Source organism: Macrotis lagotis, chromosome 7, assembly GCF_037893015.1.
Source record: "Macrotis lagotis isolate mMagLag1 chromosome 7, bilby.v1.9.chrom.fasta, whole genome shotgun sequence".
NCBI classification, from domain to species: Eukaryota; Metazoa; Chordata; class Mammalia; order Peramelemorphia; family Peramelidae; genus Macrotis; species Macrotis lagotis.
This window is the reverse complement of record NC_133664.1, coordinates 69,374,792-69,394,622: the sequence shown is the minus strand read 5'-3', so window position 1 is coordinate 69,394,622 and position 19,831 is coordinate 69,374,792. Positions and strand designations below refer to the sequence as shown.

At 37.3% G+C, this 19,831-nt stretch overlaps 1 protein-coding gene across 1 annotated transcript in view; it reads right to left on the bottom strand.

The window, feature by feature from the left end:
• SVIL (supervillin) overlaps positions 1 to 13,846 on the bottom strand; it is a 179,887-nt gene extending 166,041 nt beyond the window's left edge. The window contains exon 1 of the mRNA XM_074193078.1: positions 11,997 to 13,846. Coding sequence (XP_074049179.1) covers positions 11,997 to 12,015 — 19 coding nt within the window. The 5' untranslated portion in view covers positions 12,016 to 13,846. The remainder of the gene's footprint in view (positions 1 to 11,996) is intronic.
• Positions 13,847 to 19,831: the final 5,985 nt, after the last annotated feature.

The window sequence follows — 19,831 nt, the reverse complement described above, 5'->3', positions numbered from 1 at the left end:
AGGCCAATGACATGAGCTAGGCAAAGGCTATAGGCCCAAAGCTCCTCTGAGCAAGGAGTACCAGAGTGCTATGGGACAGAGTCTTCTTTTACAAGTCCTTAGTGGGCAGGGGTCCTCCAGGCTGTAGTTCCTCGGTCCGGCTTTTGTGCTCCCATCCATTACTGGCCTTATCCACATGAAGCTAGACTATCTCCGCAGCCTCTGAGGACTATGCCAGATGCGGTGTGGCAACTTCACACAGGACCAGCCTTTTATGGGCTGAACAGTAGAGTGTTGATACCAGCTAATCTACCATAAATAGCTCTGGAAAGGCAGCCCAGGGATCAAATCAGCTGTTGCAACAAGCCCAGTTCTGCAGCTACTTCAAATTCAATTATATTGTCAAAGTTTTCTTTCTCTCTATTTTATTGTGAGGGATGGAAACACAAGAGCACCCTGTAGAAAACTGCACGCAAATGTGGACTTGGGTCAGGAAAAGTTTCTAATATTTTCCTATTTTTAATTGAAATAAAATAAAGAAAAGTTCTAAGTTTTTTAAAGGCTGAGTGTCTGAATATATCTTTCACCATTCCTCAAAACAAAAACAAACATCAGAAACATATTTTGGTGTCAAGTACAATAATGACATACAACTATTTGTAAGAAATTTGCAAAAAAATTTAAAAATGATGAGAGTTCTAAGTCAACCCAAGAGAATTTACTTCAGAATATCTAATATTTACCTTACTTACAGATTAAAATTAACTCCATAAAGAAGAAAAATTAATGAATATAAAGTACCATTTGAATTTTTAAAAATAATTAAGTGAAAGATTTTTTAAAGCTATATCATACCACTTGTGCTAGGTGAACAAGTTACTCATGAAAATTTAATACAGATTTTTCAATTTTTTTTAATTACCAGATTATCTTTTTTTTAACCCTATAAGAAGTCTTTACTTCCAAAAGGCAACTCTTTAGATTGTTTTTATTAAAAAAAAAGGCAACGAGTCTAGTGGGCAAAGGCTAGGATCAGAGAAACAGAGCAAGGAGCTAAAGAAGAGTCTATTTCCTCTACAGATAGGTACTGAGTTGGAAGGTCCAGCATTGTTCATCCCCTTTACATGCAGAGAGGCAGTGTACCCCTAGCCTCCTCCTCCTGCCTCCTGGTCACATACCCCAGGGCAGCTGTGATTCATTCCATGATCCTTACCCTTCCCTGCCCTCACCTCACCCCATTCCCTCTTCACAACACCCATTACTAACAGCCACTAAAATGACCGGGTTCCCTAGTCAACACTCGATATCTGTCCCCATCTCTTCTTCCCAATTCTTCATCCCAGGAGGAGACCCCAGCCTCCATGCCTCCCTTCTCCTTTGTCTTCTTCACTCCAATGCTTCTCTGGGTTCTCTCCAAACCAAATATGCCCTTCTCTTTCTCAAAGAAATTTCACAATCGGGGCATCTAGGTGGCACAGTGGATAGAGCACTGGCCCTGTAGTCAGGAGTACCTGAGTTCAAATCCAGCCTCAGACACTTAATAATTACCTAGCTGTGTGGCCTTGGGCAAGCCACTTGATCCCATTGCCTTGCAAAAACTGAAAAAAGAAACTCCACAATCACAGATCTACCAAGTTCACTCAGGTTCTTGCAAATCATATATTCTCTTAATTTTGTGCAAGAGGAATAATAGGAGGCCTGTGACCCAAGAGGGTGGTGTGTGTGTGTGTGTGTATATTATGTGTGTATGTGTGTCTATATGTTATATCAAGAGGGACTCTCAGGATGGACTTTCTTCCTCTTCAAATGACTACAACAGAAAAGCAAGATTGACTCTCTCCTACAGGAGGTCTCTACAATCTTGAGATGACTGACCACAGAGAAGAATTGCATTTTCCCAAGGGATTAAAATTCCAGTGACTCCCAAGGTTTCACACTCACCCTGTCCCCCCACAGGAATGCAGTTGGTGGGTCATGCACCTAGCCCACCTGTGTTGAGTTCCCCTGTCCAGATAGACCTCTCCTTGGAGATTTCCCTACAGCTACTAAACACTTTTCTCTTTTAGCTGTTCCTTTGTTTCCATGCTCCACCCTCCCTAGTTCAGACCTGCTGAGGCTTGAGTTAGGAATGCCCTCAACAATGCCTTTTGCCTCATTCCTGCCATGTTAACCTTTCGCAACATACTGTAGTCTGCTGAAACCTATTATGTGCCTTTCCAAAGTTCTTTTAGTGACTTGCAATTTTTTTCTTCTGAGTTTTTTTGTGAGTCACAACTACACAGTATTGCCAAGAAAATATTGAGGCTAAAAAAATGTTTTTTGTGTTGCTTTGGAGCAGGGGTCAACCTGAAAACCTTGAAAGCATTGTACAGTTTCCCAAATTGGATACAGCTGAGCCACCACCTCAACAGTGAATTCTCATAAAAGCTTGTCTATTCCCTTTTCATGTTTTCATTAAGGATACTCTACGTATCTCATGCTCCTGATGCTTTAGCCCAGAAGAATAAAAAACTCTTTGAAGACAGAGGTAAAGCATGTACAGAAAGCATAGCACAAGAAAAATTTTGGAAAGTAAGAACACCTAAAGAAATATCCAATAGCAGCTAGAAATTATATAACACTCAAATGTGTACAAAGTATTTTATAAATATTACCTCACTTTACCGCCATTTTATCATAGAAGAAACTGAGGCAGGTAGAAGTGACTAGCAAAAAGTCATACTGCTTGTGTCTGAGGTCACATTTATTCCCCCAACCCTGAGAGGTAGGTGCTATTCTCCCTATTTTAAAGTTAGAGAAGTAAAGCCAAGATGACAAGGATTCTGAGGCAGAAATAATGAGTTTGTATCTAAATCTGATCTTAACAGTTGGCTGCCATTATTCTTCAATTGGCAAGAGCAACTATATGCTAGAAATACAATCCATAACCTGACCACTTCCTGTCTCCTCTTCTTACTCCCAATATCTTTGCTTCCCCAAACCTGCCATATAGTGCAAATGAACACTAGACACTCCCAATTCCAGGAATTTTTGCTGACAGTCTTCCAAGCCTGGAACTCTCTTCTCTCCCTTCTCAACTTCACTTCTTACCTTTACTGGCTTCCTTCAAATATCAGGTATCTTTGTCTTCCCAGAACTTGGCAAGCACTTAGGAGTTGATCTGACTTTTGGGCTGTTGAAAGTACTGACAATGAAGTTAAATCCTTCTTCCTTGAAATTAAGCAGTAGATAAGTGGAAAGAAATAGGAGCATGAGGGGGTAAAGATGTGCAAGGGAAGGCATTTTTTGTTTGTGTTGGTTGTAGTATTTTTGTTTTGTTTTTTATTTGATTGTTTTCTTAGGAAAAAAGGGAGACCATAGCATGCCTATAAACAGAGAGGAAGGAGCTAATTAGAGAGCTCCAAGAACAAGAGCATAGGTAGAGAGGTTAGATTAGACATGTAGGAAAACCATCTGAATTAACTGACTAAAGAGAAAAGGGTGAGCATGGAAGAAGGCAGGGAAGTTTTGAGAAGTAGAAGATGCCCATTTGATGGCCTTGATTTCAGGGGGTGGCTAGGTGGCACAGTGGACCCTGGAGTACCTGAGTTCAAATCCGACCTCAGACACTTAATAATTATCTAGCTGTGTGGCCTTGGGCAAGCCACTTAACCCCATTGACTTGCAAAAAAAAGAAAGTCAAGGATAAAATTAAGAGTGGAGTTGGGAGAGTACAGGTAATCAAGAGGGCAGGTAATCAATAAGAAATGATTGCAAGGTTCATTAAGCAAGAATGGAGGCTCAACAAACACTAAGGATGTCATAATACCTACTTATAACTATAAATATGTTCATAGTTCCCATTTCTATAGGATGTGAGGATTTACAAAGTACTTCCCTAACAACAAATTTGTTTTTATTGTTTGTTTTTGTTTTGTCCTTTCTCAAAGAAGACTGAAATCATGGAGGTGATGCCAAGACATGGATTTAAGAGAGTGGGTGCTGTGCAAAGTCACCAGCTTCACTTTCTCCTCAGAAGTCATGTGGGTCCAGTGGTCAAATATAGATCACAATGACTGGGGATGGCCCACCACAACGACTTTAATACAAGTATTATCCCCATTTTATAGATGAGGAAGATCAAACAGTATATATCAGGGAAACAAGATATATTAGGCAAAGATTTCATTGCACAGAAAATGAGAGTCAGAGATTCCTAAAGTTTTGAGTGTCCCTTTCCCTCCACCCCCACTACTTTATAGGTATCTGGTATATATATTTAGTATTTTCTTGCCTACTTGTATATAAAATATTCCCCTTCATGGAGGACAGGAACTGCTTCTTTTTGTTCTTTGTACCATCACCTCTCTTATCCCTGGCATATATAATGGGTACTCAATAAATATTTGTTGAAATAAACCTGATCTAGCTCCATAGAGCTTGCTCACTTCCTTTTTTATGCTCCAGAGTAAAAGTAGAACCAAATTCCTTTTACCTCTTTTCTTTCGATTCTTTCTTCTCATTGATTCTCTTAAAATAACTTTTTCCCCTGAGACTGTAAGTCAGAAAGTTTCTAAATTAATCATGGGGGATAATATAAGAGTGATCTACTTATACCACAAAAAAGGTGAACCATAAGTTTGAAAAGAAGAATTATATTTAAAAGAACTGATATGATTAACCTCTAAAGATTCTAAAGAAAAGTAGGGAACTGCATCTTCACACATTGTAGTAAGTATGGAAAATAAATAATTGGAAGCCAGTAATTCTGTAGTTTGGGAAATTTCAACCCTAAGTGGAATATAGAAGGGAGTACTAAGACTAGTGCAACACTTCCTTGAAGGAACTAGGAAGACATGAGTTCAATCAAATCTTGCTTCATATTCTTACTTCTGGGCAAGTCATTAAACTACTCTTAGCCTAGTTGTTTTATATGTAAATGAGATGTTTAGACTTTAAACCTCTCAGTTTTAAATCTGTGATTCTCCAATGAACTTGTTTAGCTGCACAATTTGCAGCTAATTTGTCCAAAGGTCTATAAATCTATGCATACTCTTTGACCTGGCAATATCAACTATCAGGTTTTTGCCCAAAGAGATCAAAGAAAAAGGAAAAGGACCCATATGTAAAAAAATATTTATAACAACTTTTTTGTGGTGGCTAAGAATTCGAAATTGAGGGGATGCACGTTAAAAATTGAGGGATGGTTGAATAAGTTATGGTATAAAACTGAGATATAATTCTATTTAAATGATGAGCAGGCAGCTCTCAGAAAAACATGGAAAGACTTAGATGAATTGATACAAAGTGAAATAAGCAGAACCAGGAGAACACTGTACATAATAATGACAATATTATCAGGATGATCAATTATAAATGACAGCTATTCTCAGCAATACAATGGTCTACAACAATTCTGAATAACAAGATAAAAAATGCTAATCACCTTCAGAGAAAGAACTGAAGGAGTTTAAATACAAATCAAAGTATACTTAATTTTGTTTTTTGAGAGTGAGGGGGTGTCTGTATTTTCTTTCAAACTTGACCAATGTGGAAATATGTTTTGCATGACTGCACATAAATTATCAGTGTAGTTAAGTGGCACAGTGAATAGAGTGCAGGCTTAGAGTCAGGGAGAGTTCAGCTCTGGTCTCAGACACTTATTAGCTGTGTGACCTCAGACAAATCCCTTACCCTATTTGCCTCAGTTTCATCATCTGCAAAATTAGCTGGAGAAGAAAACAGAAACCTCCAATCCTTTGTCCAGTAAACCCCAAATGGGGTCATGAAGGGTTGGAAATGACTAAAATGACTGAACAACTATTTATATCAAATACATTGTCTTCACAAGGAGGGAACAGGAAGGAAGAACTGAGAGAACTCAAATTGGAAAAAAAAAGATGAAAAGTTAAAGTTTTTTTGCATGTAATTGCAAAAAAGTTAAAGAGGGAAAAAAGTTTAATAGCACAGATAAAATTAATGCATCTAGGATAAGAAAGGAAGTGACTGGGGGGTGTTAAAAAAAATCTTTGTTTCAAAATTCTCTGATAAGGATTTGGTATCCAAGATGTGGATTTTGCACACATGTATATAACACACATATATGCACAAATGCAATATACACATGAGTGTACATATATGCAACTGTACATAAATTATATGTGTGTGTTTCTAGAGAGAAAGTTAATAGGCAATCGATAAATGATGAAAGGATAAGAAAGCACAGTTCTCAAAAGTATTGAAAAATATTGACAAAGTAAGAAAGCATGCTCCAAATCACTAATAATAAACGCAAAATGCAAATCAAAACACCCTATAAGTTTGTTGGGCTTTTTAAATATATTGATCAGTTGTGCTAATTTTTTTCTCTAAAATTATGTGTTATATGGCATGACTTTCTGGAAGAGAAAGGTAGACAGCATAACATGATCACAAAAGAAACAGAAGGCACCAATAAATATTTTTAAAACTCTTAACGGTTTAGCAATGTAAGGTACAAGTAAATTGGTGCCTCTGCCTAACATTGAACACATGACTCCCTTACCTCCTAGCCTTTGCCAAGACTAAACTCCCACTTAGAATTCTTAGCTTCTTTCAAGGCTAGGTCCAAGGACCAGTCTTTACTTGAGGCTTTTCTTGATCCTCTCAGGAATTGAGTCCCAATCTCCTTAATCCCCTACCAATCTCCTTGTATTTATTTATACATATACATGCAGTATCTCACATAGAATGTAAGGTACCTGCAGACAGAGATTGGTTTGTTTTTGTCTTTAAAGATCCATCATCTACATATAGTAGGAACTTCATCTAGATTTGTTGGTTGATTGGTTGATTGGTAGTGCCCTTGAATTCTCTTCAAGGTTTCTATAACATAATACCAAGATTCAAACACCCTCTCAACTTGTCACTGAGGAGTCAAACTAATGTATGCAGATGCTTTATTTTTAGAAAAGATTAGCTCTGGGGAATGCAACAGATGAGACCAGGCAGACTTTCACAAGTTTGTTGAAGTGAGATAAAGTAGAACTTCAAGGACAAAAGTAAGTCAAAATTGTATATATTAGTCCCTTATCTCGTTCATTCAATTCTAATCGTATTCACCTCTTGTCCCAGGCTCAAGGTCTTAATATTCTTTTTGTTTGTTTATTTGTTTCCTGCTGGAAGTAGCCCTCCTAGTCTGTGCCAAGAAACAGGTGCAAATCACTTTTATACCTGCCTGAATACTAATCAAATTCTCATCTTCTGAACCATCTATTTCTATAGCAATAAGAGAAGATGATGACTCTGTTAGGAGAGGAGGACAAGAGAGTTGTCTATTAACCCACTTCTACTTCCCCACAGCTCTATTCCTATGTTGCAACTAAAGAGAGGAATTGGTGAATGAGTTTCTTCAGATTTTCATCTCCAGTGTAGAAAAACACAAGAAGATTCAGAGCTATACACAGATCATTTAAATCAGCTTAGATATATGTTTTTACCCCTTAAGAGAAGGCAATAGCATGTATATGGGTTTCCTGGCACCTGCTACCAAATGATGATCTGAAATGTGGATGATGATCTCATGTGGATGAGGTCTGGGGCAACTAAAGCAGTTCTGGAATGTGTATTATATATGTATATACCTATAAAGATAATATTGGAAGAGTAAGTACAATGTAAGATATCATGTAAATATAAAGTTTACTATCCTTCTTCCCAATTCTATTAATTGGTTTTTTCAGCTAAAAAGAGAAAAAAATTCATTTGAACTATGGGGTAATCTGTAGGTTACTGCTTGGTCAAGTGATCAGAGTGCCAAACTTTTCATTCTCAGGTTATTATTACATGGCAGTGGGTATGGAACAAAGCATGGTGGAAACTTGTCTTTATAATCCAACTGAAATAGAGGATTTCTGAGGGTAAGCTTGAAGCAGTATTTAATGATTCCTTGCCTTGGGGAGGCTAACCTTACAATGCTGGATTGACATTACTTCTAAGGAGATTAGTCTCAGAGACTTGAAAGTAACAGGAAATGTATAAGTCTGATAGGCTCCATTTAGATTGCTCTATAGATAGCCTAATAATATGGGAATAGTCTCCTTTTCCAAATGGTAACTGAGTGCATAACAGGACCGATTGAGATAGTTTGACCTTTCTTAGAGCTTGAACATTTATATATAAAATTTTATATATTATATATTCTCGACACAGAACAGAACATTTTGAAATCTGTTGTGTATGAGATTTCCTATGTCTCCATGAGCAATATTCTATAATTCTCAAAATTTCACAAGGGGGTAGCTGAGATCCAAAAAAACAAAGGACAGCATCCAGGATTCCCAAACCAAAATTCTGGCAACCTTGGGAGTTAGCACTTGGGGGAAAAAACAAAACAAAAACCTAAATCTGCTTTCTCTGAAACTATAGTCTCTCTCTATTTCCATGAACCAACGAATCAAAATATAGCAGTAGATGAAAGTACAAAACAATAAATTAGATTTTAACACTGGGCTAAGACATGACCCTCCATATATAAATCAGTTATATTCCATTAGGCAGCACCCATCTTTTTGTTTGGAGATCAGAATAGATCCCCCCCCCATCAAAAAATTGGGTTAAAGTGATCATTAGGTTCCTGGGCTGTGTCAACCTGAAAATCCACAATGAAGTTCAACTTTTCCACTGTATTTCTATTATGATGTGGCTCAGAACTCTGAGATTTTAAGTAAAGACCCAGATATTGATTATGTCCATCTTCTAAACCCCCACCCAGCCTGGCTAAGTGCAGAGATTTAGCATTAGAGGGTTGGGGGCTAGATTAATTAAAACCATCTACTAGTACAAAGAAGAGATTGTGCTCTGGTGATGGAAAGAATGGTGGTCCACATGGATGGAATCATCACAGATCCTGAAAATAATGAAAATAAAATAAGTAGCTGAACTTTAAAGCCACAACAATGCTTCCATGGGTAAAAAAATATGTATGTTCCCTTTTGGAGCATCAAGGATATGGACAGATCCAGTTTGTCTATCCCTTCTCCTAAGAGATGAGGGATTTCTCCTCACCACAAAAACTTGGGACTTCCTTGGTTCAAAGTGACTAGCAGCAACTCCAGTGGGATCAGAGTCCATAGTGTCTAGAGGTCTTGTCCCAAAAAGAGCTTACTGAATACTAACTCTGACTTCATGAGCAGTGTTGAGAGGAGGAAGAATGACTCTAGTAGCAAGAAGGTGGTAACTCTGCCTCCAAAGTCATCATTTGTTTGACTCTACAAATGCACTAAATGCTTTTAATTTCATCTAATGACATTTCATTAGAAAGTGTGAATTGCCCCTAGACTTCATCTGGTGTCAAAATAAATATATAAGTAGTAACACCTTTGAAGAGAAAAGAAGATAATAAATGCACTTCTACTTATATAGATGCCTGTTAGCAAACATTCTTAACTTTCTGGTTTTGAATTCACATGGAGTCCCAGCTACCATTCCATAATAAATGTGGTTGATAAGAGAAATACCAAGACAGAGACACTTTGACACTTGAAGAGAATATATTCTTCATACTTTCTCATTGCCCCATCCATAATGATTAATTTCTTATTCCCAGCCCTTCTGTGTTGACCCTACCATATGCCTGGCATAACCTAATGTATCATTCATTATTTAAAATTCATTTCCCCTGTGAAGCTTAAGCAAAGTTTGATCTCAACATCCTAATCTTTCGCCTCAAAGGACATCTTCCTCCTAATTGAATTATAAACATATTTGTGAGCACTTATAAAGATGCAAGAACTTAATAGTGTTATCAGTCATTGTTTACTCATGTATTCTTCAAGCTTCAAAGAAAGCATATACTCTCTTTTCAGAATATATTTTATGGCCAGGAATAGGGAAAAAATACAAAAACAGACCCTTCATCAATATTTTTAGTGTTGGCAAGGTATTTACAATGGACAGATTCAATCCTTTTTCAACAGAAACCTAAATACCACTTTCTATACCAACAAGTAATGATGCGATCCCCAGTGGGCGTCTAGAAAATAACAATTACAGTAATCTAATCCTGAGCAGGAAGAAGCATGAATCATGATTTCAAGGGCTAACAGAGCAATGTGATTAAAAGCAGAACGTCTTAGAAGCCCAACAATGTCCACCTAGCTAATAAAAAAAATAGCAGCTTGGCTTTAATCAAAGAAGGGGGTGGGCAGGGCCAATTGCACCCATTATTTAAGGGTCACATTATAAGAATGGTACCATACCAAAGGATCAAATGAGATAATATTTGTAAAGCATTTAACACTGTGTAAATAGAGAAGGGGTTTAATAAATGCCTGCCCCCTTCCCAAAGCAGGATCTTTGTGTCTTCCTTACCCAGGTCTTTGGCTAACCTCTACCAGTTGTCCTTGTGGTCTTGGGAAAGAAAAGACACTTTAATCTCTCTTTCCCTTACTTATCTAAGAAAATGAAAAGACTGGACTAGATGTCTGGTGAAATCTCTTGCAGTTCCAGTGTTGTGATTTCTAAACAACTTAGCCTCTGTGTCTCATAAAGAACACTACGGTCTGTAGAAGCAAGGTGATCCTCAAGGAATTCCAATTCCATTGCTCCATAGGAAAAAAGTCGGGCCAACAGGAATAAGCAAGAAGATGGGCAACAATTACCAACAAGTCCTCACTCTGCCATGCTGCCTTTTTAAAAAGCCACATCACAGAAGTATGCAGGAACTCAGATTTCATATTCTTCTTCCAACCTTGAAAAAAAAAAAAGGCCCTCTTTTCTCCCATCTCCAAGGGACCACAGTATGAGTGGGCTGGGAAAGTTGCATATGGCACTCCCAAAACTGAACTATCACTTGGCTTCATAGTTCTTGTGCACAGCTGCATTCAATTTTCTGTCCTTGGGGTTTTTAAAGGAACATTTCTTCTATGGCCAGGATTCTCAAGTTTTATGGTTATACAACTCTCTCCCAGGGCCAAAGAATGCTCAAAAAGTCTTAAACCCAGCAAAGAAGTTAAAAAGAATATCCAAATAAATGTGAACTCTAAAAGAAAAATCATCCAAATTCCTAGACATATAGGATCACATCAGTGGCCCTCTAGTCCAACACTCTTTCTCTACAGATGAAGAAACTGAGGCTGAGGGAGGTCATTGATCAAACATAATTTTACCCTCCCTTCCAAATCTCCTACAACCCCTGCTAGTCTACCTAGGATGATTTTGCTACCCAATTATGGCAAAATTGCAGAACTAGAAGTATAGGTAAAAGGGAAGCTGTATATTCTAAAGTCTCCCGCTCTACAATGAATTCCACTTAAAAGAACAACACACAATCAAAAACGATTTCTCCCTCTACAAAGTACTTTCTAGTTATTGACACTAGTGGAGCAATAAGTATTAATACGTTTACTGGGAGTTCAATTTATGCCATCTATATTTGAAGTACTGCTTGCCAAGAAAAATCAAATGAGTATTTAGTCAGGCTAGGCTAAAGCAATATCTGATGCCATCCTTCCTTTACCAATTTACTGTCTTATTCTAAAAGAAGCAAATGGTTGAATTCAGTGCAGGACCAGGACCAGAATGGAGAAGCCAAGTACCCCTATCATTCCTTGGGGCTTGATATGAAACACTCAAGTTAACCAGCTGGAATCATTTTAGAAGCAGAAGTTTCTTACCTATCTTCTTCAAATTCTGACTCTTCATTTCACCTGCTGTAGCAAATTTCAAGGGATTATAGGATTAGCCTAGGTTGCTCCCCCAAACATCATTTTCACATTTGGTCTCCCCTTAAGTTTTTAAAATCAAGTTTCTCCCTGTGTCACCCACATTCATCAGATCAAACAGACCAACAGAGTTCAGTCCTGAGGTTTGTGACATTTTGGAGGCCTGGCAGGATCACAAGATAAACATCAAGTCTTAGAGAACTGCAAAGTAATTTGCACAGATCCGCCCCAGGCAGAGGAAAGGAATCAACAACATATCCCTGAGTTAAATGAAAGTTAAAGCCTGCCCGAGGTAGCACATTTCTTGGAGATGTCCAGAGGAACACTTAAGCCTACCTTGTCCATCCCCAGACATGATGAGTGACCCAGGAATGTAGACTTTTCTCAGGGGTTACATCTTGAGCAGAACGCAGAACAGACCACCAAGCTTCTGCTAACCACTTCCTATTCTTTGGAACACAGAAATCCAATTTCTCAGTTCCCAGTGCCCTTTTGCACCATCATCAATCCAAGAGGGCAGATTGATCTGATAATCATCCTCATAAATCTCCTGTGAACCACATTAATTGGAAGTTCCTGAAGAGTCCTTACTGTACTAGCCTCATGCAGAAGGAAAGTTGGGGCCTTTCCATGGGGGTTGGCTCTTTCCTTAGAGAGACTGTTTGAGCTTTTTCAGCCAAATGGGATTGGTTGGCATCCCTTTCTTCTTAGTGTTCTCATAAGTTAGTATAGCAAATTCATTCTGGCTGACTAATAAGACACTTTTTAGAGAAGAGTAATGCCCTGATAAATAAAATACTAAAAAACCCTCCCAAGCCCCATGGCACAAAAATAAAAACTACAAAGAGCACCTACCACGACTTGAAACAAAGTCATCTGGTTTCCTGCCAAGCCCTTGAGAGAGCATTGGATATTCAGTGTAAGCTTCACATAACAAGTTAGGGGACGTCTCTTTGTATATAACATTTTGCTCAATAAAGAGGGCAACAATAATCATAGAGATCTCGTACAGGAGAAATGGGGGGGGTTGTGGAATCAAACAACCTCACTGTCCTGATCAAGGTCATCTTCAGTGGTCTCTATTTGGTCTTATACTCAAACATGAGATTTTCATGAAGGAGCAAAACAGGTTTTGGAGGGAGTTCTTTTCTAACAAGAGGAGGGAGAGGGGCTCAGACACTAACTGATCAGCAATTTAAAAAATACCTTTAATACTATAAAAATCAAGAGCATTAAGCCAATCTGAACTCATCCAACCGTTCTGGGGAGCAATATGGAACCAGACCCAAATAGCAATAAAACTGATCATATTCTTTGACCCAGCGATACCAGGCCTATATCCAAAAGAAACTATAAAAAAACTGGGGAAATCTCATATATTCAAGAATATTTATAGCAGCTCTTTTTGTAGTGGCAAATAATTGAAAATTGATGGGATGTCCATCAGTTGAGGAAAGGCTGAATAAGTTATGGTGAATCAATGTTATAGAGTACTATTGTTTTATAAAATTAGTGGTCAGGCGAGAAGAATGGAGAGAATTACATGAATTGATGCTAAGTGAAGAGAACAGAACCAAGAGAACACTGTACACATTAATTGGAACATTATGAGTTGATCAACTATGATGGATGCAGCTCCTCTCAACAGTTCAGATATCAAGTACCACCCTGGCAGACCTGTTAAGAACAATGTCATCCACATCCAGAGGGGGGTAAAAACCATGGAATCTGAATGTATACTGTGCTCCCTTTTTAAAAACTTCTCTTATGTTTTCCTTCCTATCTCATGGTTTTCTTTCTTTCCCCTTAATCCTAATTCATCTTATACAAAATGACTAAGATATAAACATGTTAAACACAAATGTGTAAATATGTTAATCAAAAATGTACATATATTACTTTTACCCATTGTTCATCACCAAGGGGAGGGGGGAAGGTAGGGAGAGAGGTAGAAAATTGTTTAACTTATAAACTGGCAAATGGATAAATGTTGAAAAACTACTATAGCATGTAACTGGAAAAATAAAATATAATTTCAATTAAAAAAGAAAAGTAATTGGGAAATCTTTAAGTCCCATAGAAATGTGAACTACCATTGTTATAACCTTTTAGAAATCATTACTAATAGTTCACAGAATAACTAAACGATTTCTCTGGATGCAGACAAGAAAAGTCAATTATTAGCCACAAAAACTGTTACCATAATGGTTCCCCTATCCCTAGCTTACCGCAATCTTTGATCTTCAAATAGTGGTTTCACACGATTTGCTGCACACCATCATTCTCCACCTTCGTAGACTCTTCTCTAAAGAAAGGGAGGGGGGGGTGTCACTATTTTGTCAACTGGGAAACAATACAGCAAATAATATAACAATGTTGTAGATTTCTAAAGTAGACCAGGATCTTCTTCAGTGATTAATCTTCTGCCCCTGAAATCGCTTTTCTCTTATTCATCCGCTGTCAGTAGTGAAATTGAAAGATACTGATTTGTTTCATTTGAAAAAAAAAACTATTACAATGACCCCATAAAATGATGGGTTTTATCTTTCACCTAAGTTAATTAATCAGCTATACTATTAATAAACCCAGTGAATCTTTGGTTTTATTTTTTCCTGTGTTCTATTTTCCCAGGAGATGTATAATGCTGTTATAAGCCCCTAGGGTATAGATGAAAGCTATATTATAAAACTATCATCACTACTCAGATGCAAATTTATATCCCATACATGTATTGGGGGAGGGAGAGATGGGGAGAATTAGATATAAAAGCTGGAAAATATTTTGTAAAAGCAGAGAAGGTGAAGATTACTTTAACTTTTATCAAGGATATAGTAGATTGGAAAGGGTTGACATGAGGAAGACACCCACAAAAATTTGAAATATTCTATGAGTAGATATAAAGGAGAATTGAATAATCTATGAGTACTTAGAAAACACTATTTTGGCCTGAATTTGGATAAAATAGAACATTTTCCTTAGGAGGAAGGAAAGGGAGAGAGAGAGAAAGAGAAAAGTCCAATTGAGTTGAGAGTGAAGAAAAGTGAAACCAAGAAAACACATACTCATTAATCTGTGTCTCTATCACTTCCTTATCGGTAAACAATTTGAGATCCTATATTTTTTTCATATAATATAATAAAACATTTCCTTGTACTTGACAGCTAAGTGGTACAGACAGGAAAATCTCAGTCCAAACATAACTTCAGAAATGTACTAATTGTGTGACCCTGAGGAAATCACATAACCTCTTTCAGAATCAGTTTCTTCATCTGTAAACCTCGTGGGGCTGTTGTGAAGATATTTTATGTAAGTTCAAAAAACTTAAAACACTATAATAAATATTGGTATTATTATTAGTAGTAGTACTACTAATATTGCTATTCTTAACAGAGCTCAAAAAGCATGTGAACTGCCAGAAAGAAATGATTCAATTATTGTGGAATCACAGTCAGGATCACACAGGATTTAGCAGCTTCTACATTAAAGGATGATAGGGCTGGAATGATATTCCAGAAGGCAAAGGAACTCAGATTACAACCAAGAATCAACTAGCCAGCAAAATTGAACATACTCTTTCAGGGGGAAAAGATGGCCATTCAATGGAAATAGGGGACCAGAACTGAACAGATAATTTGATTTTCAAATACAACTCAAGCAAATATAGGTAACTAGTGTAAGGGAAATCATAAGGGACTTAAAGACGTTAGACAGTTTGTATTCCTGAATGAGAAGATGCCGCTAACAATTGATAAGAACTTTCTCATTTATTAAGGCAGTTAGAAGGGGCATTACAAGGCACAGGTGGGAGTTAAATGTGAAGGATAATATATTAAAAAATGAAGCTAAAGGATGAGAGAAGAATGTACTGGGAGAAAGGGAAAGGGGGAGGTAAAATGGGCTAAGTTATTTAACATAAAAGAGGAAAGAAAAAGTTTTTACAGTGGAGTAGAAGGGGCGAGGAGGGTAAGGGAGAGTGAGTGAATCTTACTCTCCTCAGAAGTAACTCAGAGAGGATAATAACACGTACTCAATTGGGTATAGAAATCTATCTTACCCTAGGAAAGTAGGAGGGGAAGGGGATGGGAGAAAAGAGACGGGGTGATAGAAGGGAGGGCAGATTGTGAGAAGGGGTAGTCAAAAGCAAAACACTTTTCAGGAGAGATATGGTGAAAGGACAAATAATAGAATAAACAGAGGCTGGGGGGAATAGGATGGAGAGAAATACAGTTAGCAATAATAACTGTGAGGAAAAAATAATGAAACAAATTTCTCTGATGAAGGCTTCATTTCTCAAATATAAAGAACTCAGTCAAATTTATATTAAAAAAAGAGCCATTCTAAAATTGATAAATGATCAAAAGAAATGAAGTTTTTGAATGATGTTATCAATGCCTTCTATGACCATATTTTTAAAAAAATTTCACTACTGATTGGAGAAATGTAAATAAGGTACTAAATAAGGTACTAACTTATACCTATCAGATTGGGTAATAGTACAGAAAAGGAAAATAACAAATATAAGAAAAGTAAGTAAATTGAGACATTGATGCATTGCTGGAGGAGTTGTGAAATGATTAAACTATTATACAGAGCTATTTAGAACTATGCCTAAAGGTCTATAAAGCCATGACCTAGTAATGTCACTACTAGGTCTGTATTTCCAAAGAGATGAAAAATAGGATGGAATAGAACTTATATGTATAAGATTATTTATAGCAACTCATTTCTGGTGACAAGGAATTGGAAATTGAAGGGATATACATCAGTTGGAGATTGGTTGAACAAGTTATGGTGATTGTGATGGAACTCTATTCTACTGTATATAGTCATATATTACTGCTATATAGAAATATAGCAGGATGCTCTCAGTAAAACCTGGAAAGATTTACATGAGCAGATGAAATGTGAAATGTGCTGTATATAAAACAACAGCAATATTGTAGAATTATCAGCTGTGAATGACTTAGCTTTTCTCAGCAATGCTGTGGCTCAAAGCAATTCTGAAAGACTAAAGAATGCTATCCAAGCCCAGAGAAAGAAGTGATGGTGTCTGAATATAGATTAAAGCATACTTTTTTTTAACTTTTAAAAAACAAACAAACTTTGTAACATTGGGTGATGATCATTATGATGGACTCAGCTCCTTTCAACAGTTCAGTGATCAATGACAATGACAATTAGTAAAGACTTGTAGGGGCAGCTAAGTGATGCAAAGGATAGAGCACCAGCCCTAGTGTCAATATGAGCTGACTTCAAATCTAATCTCAGACACTTAATAATTATCTACCTGTGTGACCTTGGGCAAGTCACTTAACCTCATTGCCTTGCAAAAAAGAAAAAAAAAGATTTGTGATGTAAAATGTCATCCAAATTCAGAGACAATATTACGGAGTCTATAGACCCAAAACAGACCAAAGCAAACTATTTCTATTTTTTTAAAACTTAGTTTGCTATATTCTTTTCTCATGTTTTTCTCCTTTAATTCTGATTCTTCTTTTACAACTTGAGTCATATGGAAATATGTTAAAAAAATGATTGTACTTGTATGTCCTATATACTGCTATGGGGAGGGGAGAAGGAAGTAGAAAAATGTGGTTATCAAAAAAGATGAATGTTGAAAACTGTCTTTACATGTAATTGAAAAAATAAAATGACACTAAAAAAGGAAGTATGAAATTCTGTGATTCTTTATGGAAGACAGAGGGACAAAGTCAATTTTATATTTTAAAGAGAAGCCCTCTTTAATTTTTTTTAGTAGCAATGGAAATAACCAACAATGAATTTCCAGACCCTTCTAGTTCAGACTTCCCATGCTATTGTCTGAATATTTCCATCATAGTTCCTCTCTAAATACTGATAGTAGGCACTTTGTTTACTCTAAACTGCTTCTTCTTTTCCCCCTCATTCTATTTTGCCACATTAAAATGCTTCATTCAAAAATAAAGGGGAAAGCCTCCCTGGCAGGTAGTATAGGTGTTGGATAAATGCTTGTTGGATTGGGAGCTTGTTCTGTGGACAGAGGCCAGCAAGAAAAGTGATCTCTCCATTACGTCTACAGTAAGCTTTCAAAGTTCTTCCTTTACAGAGCTTTTGAGTGGGGTGGAATCCATCTTCATCGATGTGATACAAGACCTGATTGCTCTCTCCTGCCTCCCACTGCCTTCTATTGTCACTAAAATACATTGCTATGTCGTATGTTTCAGAAATATGTATAAAAAGCCATTTGAACTAGCCAAGGATGGTCCAGTCCTTCTGGACTGAATGCCATGTTTTGCTTGAAGCAATACCCACAGAGAGGAACATGAGCAGGTTTTGTCTCCAATCTGATTACCATGTGAAGAAGCAGTGTCTGACTGCCAAGCCCGAACCAAGAAATCTACTAAGAGGTCAAAGCTCTTCCTCTTTTCTGACTGGCCCCATCGGAGAGAGGAATGTTAAAACTCTGAAGCCACTTGGCTCATTGACTACAGTGGCTTCTGTCTCTGTTGTGACTATTCCTTCTGTCTCATATGAAGAAGTGTATCAGGTGAGGTTTTGACCTTCTAAACTTGAAGAGTTGAACAATTCACCAAAGGACTGAGAGACGAAGTGGATACCAGATGTTTCACACAGCACACCCTGTGAGGAGCAATGTTCTAAGGGACCAGTTTAACCCAACTATGGCTCAAAGGCAAAGAAGAGGGAAAGCAATATCTCCTCCAGCCCATGTACCATTTTTAAAGCATATTTAGTGGGGCAAAGGCTATATAAAAATCACTTAAAGTTTGAGCACACTCTTCCTAGGAACTGGGAAAAAGAGAAGGCTTCTGGACACTGAGGAGAATGTTACATTTTTCTTACTAACCATCTCCTTGAAAAGACTAATTGAAGTTAATTGGTTAAATGATACTGTGGCATCAATCACAGCAGGATACTGATGATAGAAAGGACATGCAAATGATAACTGGAAATTACTGTTCAGGAGAGGGTTTGAACCAATGATATTAGAGAAAAACACCCCCTCCCAATTTCTCAAGGGTATCTCTAGAACTATGAAGGGACTGTGTAGTCACGTTCTCATTAAGGAGAGGGAATTAAGGTGCACAGAGATAAACTACTAGAATTTTAAAAATTGATTTTTTTTTATTTAATAGCAAAACAGAATCACTCTTTTCCTTTTGGCATAAATCTATTCAGTGCTCTGTGGCATTATTTTCCCCTCCTTAGGATACACAGCAATATAAAGTATAACCTGCCTAATTAACCATTCATTAAAATAAATGAAACAAAATAAATCAAGGAAAAAGTACATTATTATATTTCCTTCCTCCTCCCCAACACTTGTGGTAGTGGAATTAGTTCTCAGCAGCCCCTGAGAAGAACATTAGTCATATCACACTGTAGAATCCACTACCAAAAGATGTCTCCCTATTTGGGGACCTACACACTTTTCTGCCACAAAGAAAAATACTCAATACAGCTTGGTTCTAAGGAAAATTAAATGGCAGAAATATTTTCAGGATGTTTAAGCAAATGAGGAATTTTCACTTGATGTTGGCTGGACAAATGTTTCTTTCTCCACTGTGCCTAATGGACAGCTCTGGCATAGAGCACTTTGTTTTTTTGGGAAAAGAGAATCTTTTCACCATCCTAAAATTTTCTGAAGAATTTTTCAAAAAGTGACCCACGTCCTTTTGATCTGCCTGTGTGGCCACTTTGGTTGGGTCTCTTTCCTGTTTCCTCATATGTAAAATGGATGGTTCCAGCTCCTTGACCCCAAGATTTCTTCTAACACTAAAACTCTACTCCTGGGTAGCTCTTCAAAAGGTGGACATCAAAGGGACTGGGAAGGTAGGAAGGTATGGTAGAAAGGGAACTGGATTGGAAGTCAGATTTGAATCTATATTTGAATCTCATTACTTAAGGCATATGTGGCCTTAGGGGTGGGACTGGGAATAGATGACTATTTTGAATAAAGGTCAGAACAATGAACAAGAGTTCAGGATATAGATCATGGGAGGAGAAAAAATTTAATAATGCTTTTTGTAGACAAAATTGTTCCTCAAAAAGTTCTAAATAACCTGTAGGGCAGGGAAGAGGAGAAAGATTTAAGGAGTAGAGAATAATGTTCCTAAACTTTTTTAGGATTCCTTCCTCCTATCAAAATGAAATTTTTCTTCCTCCAGACCCTA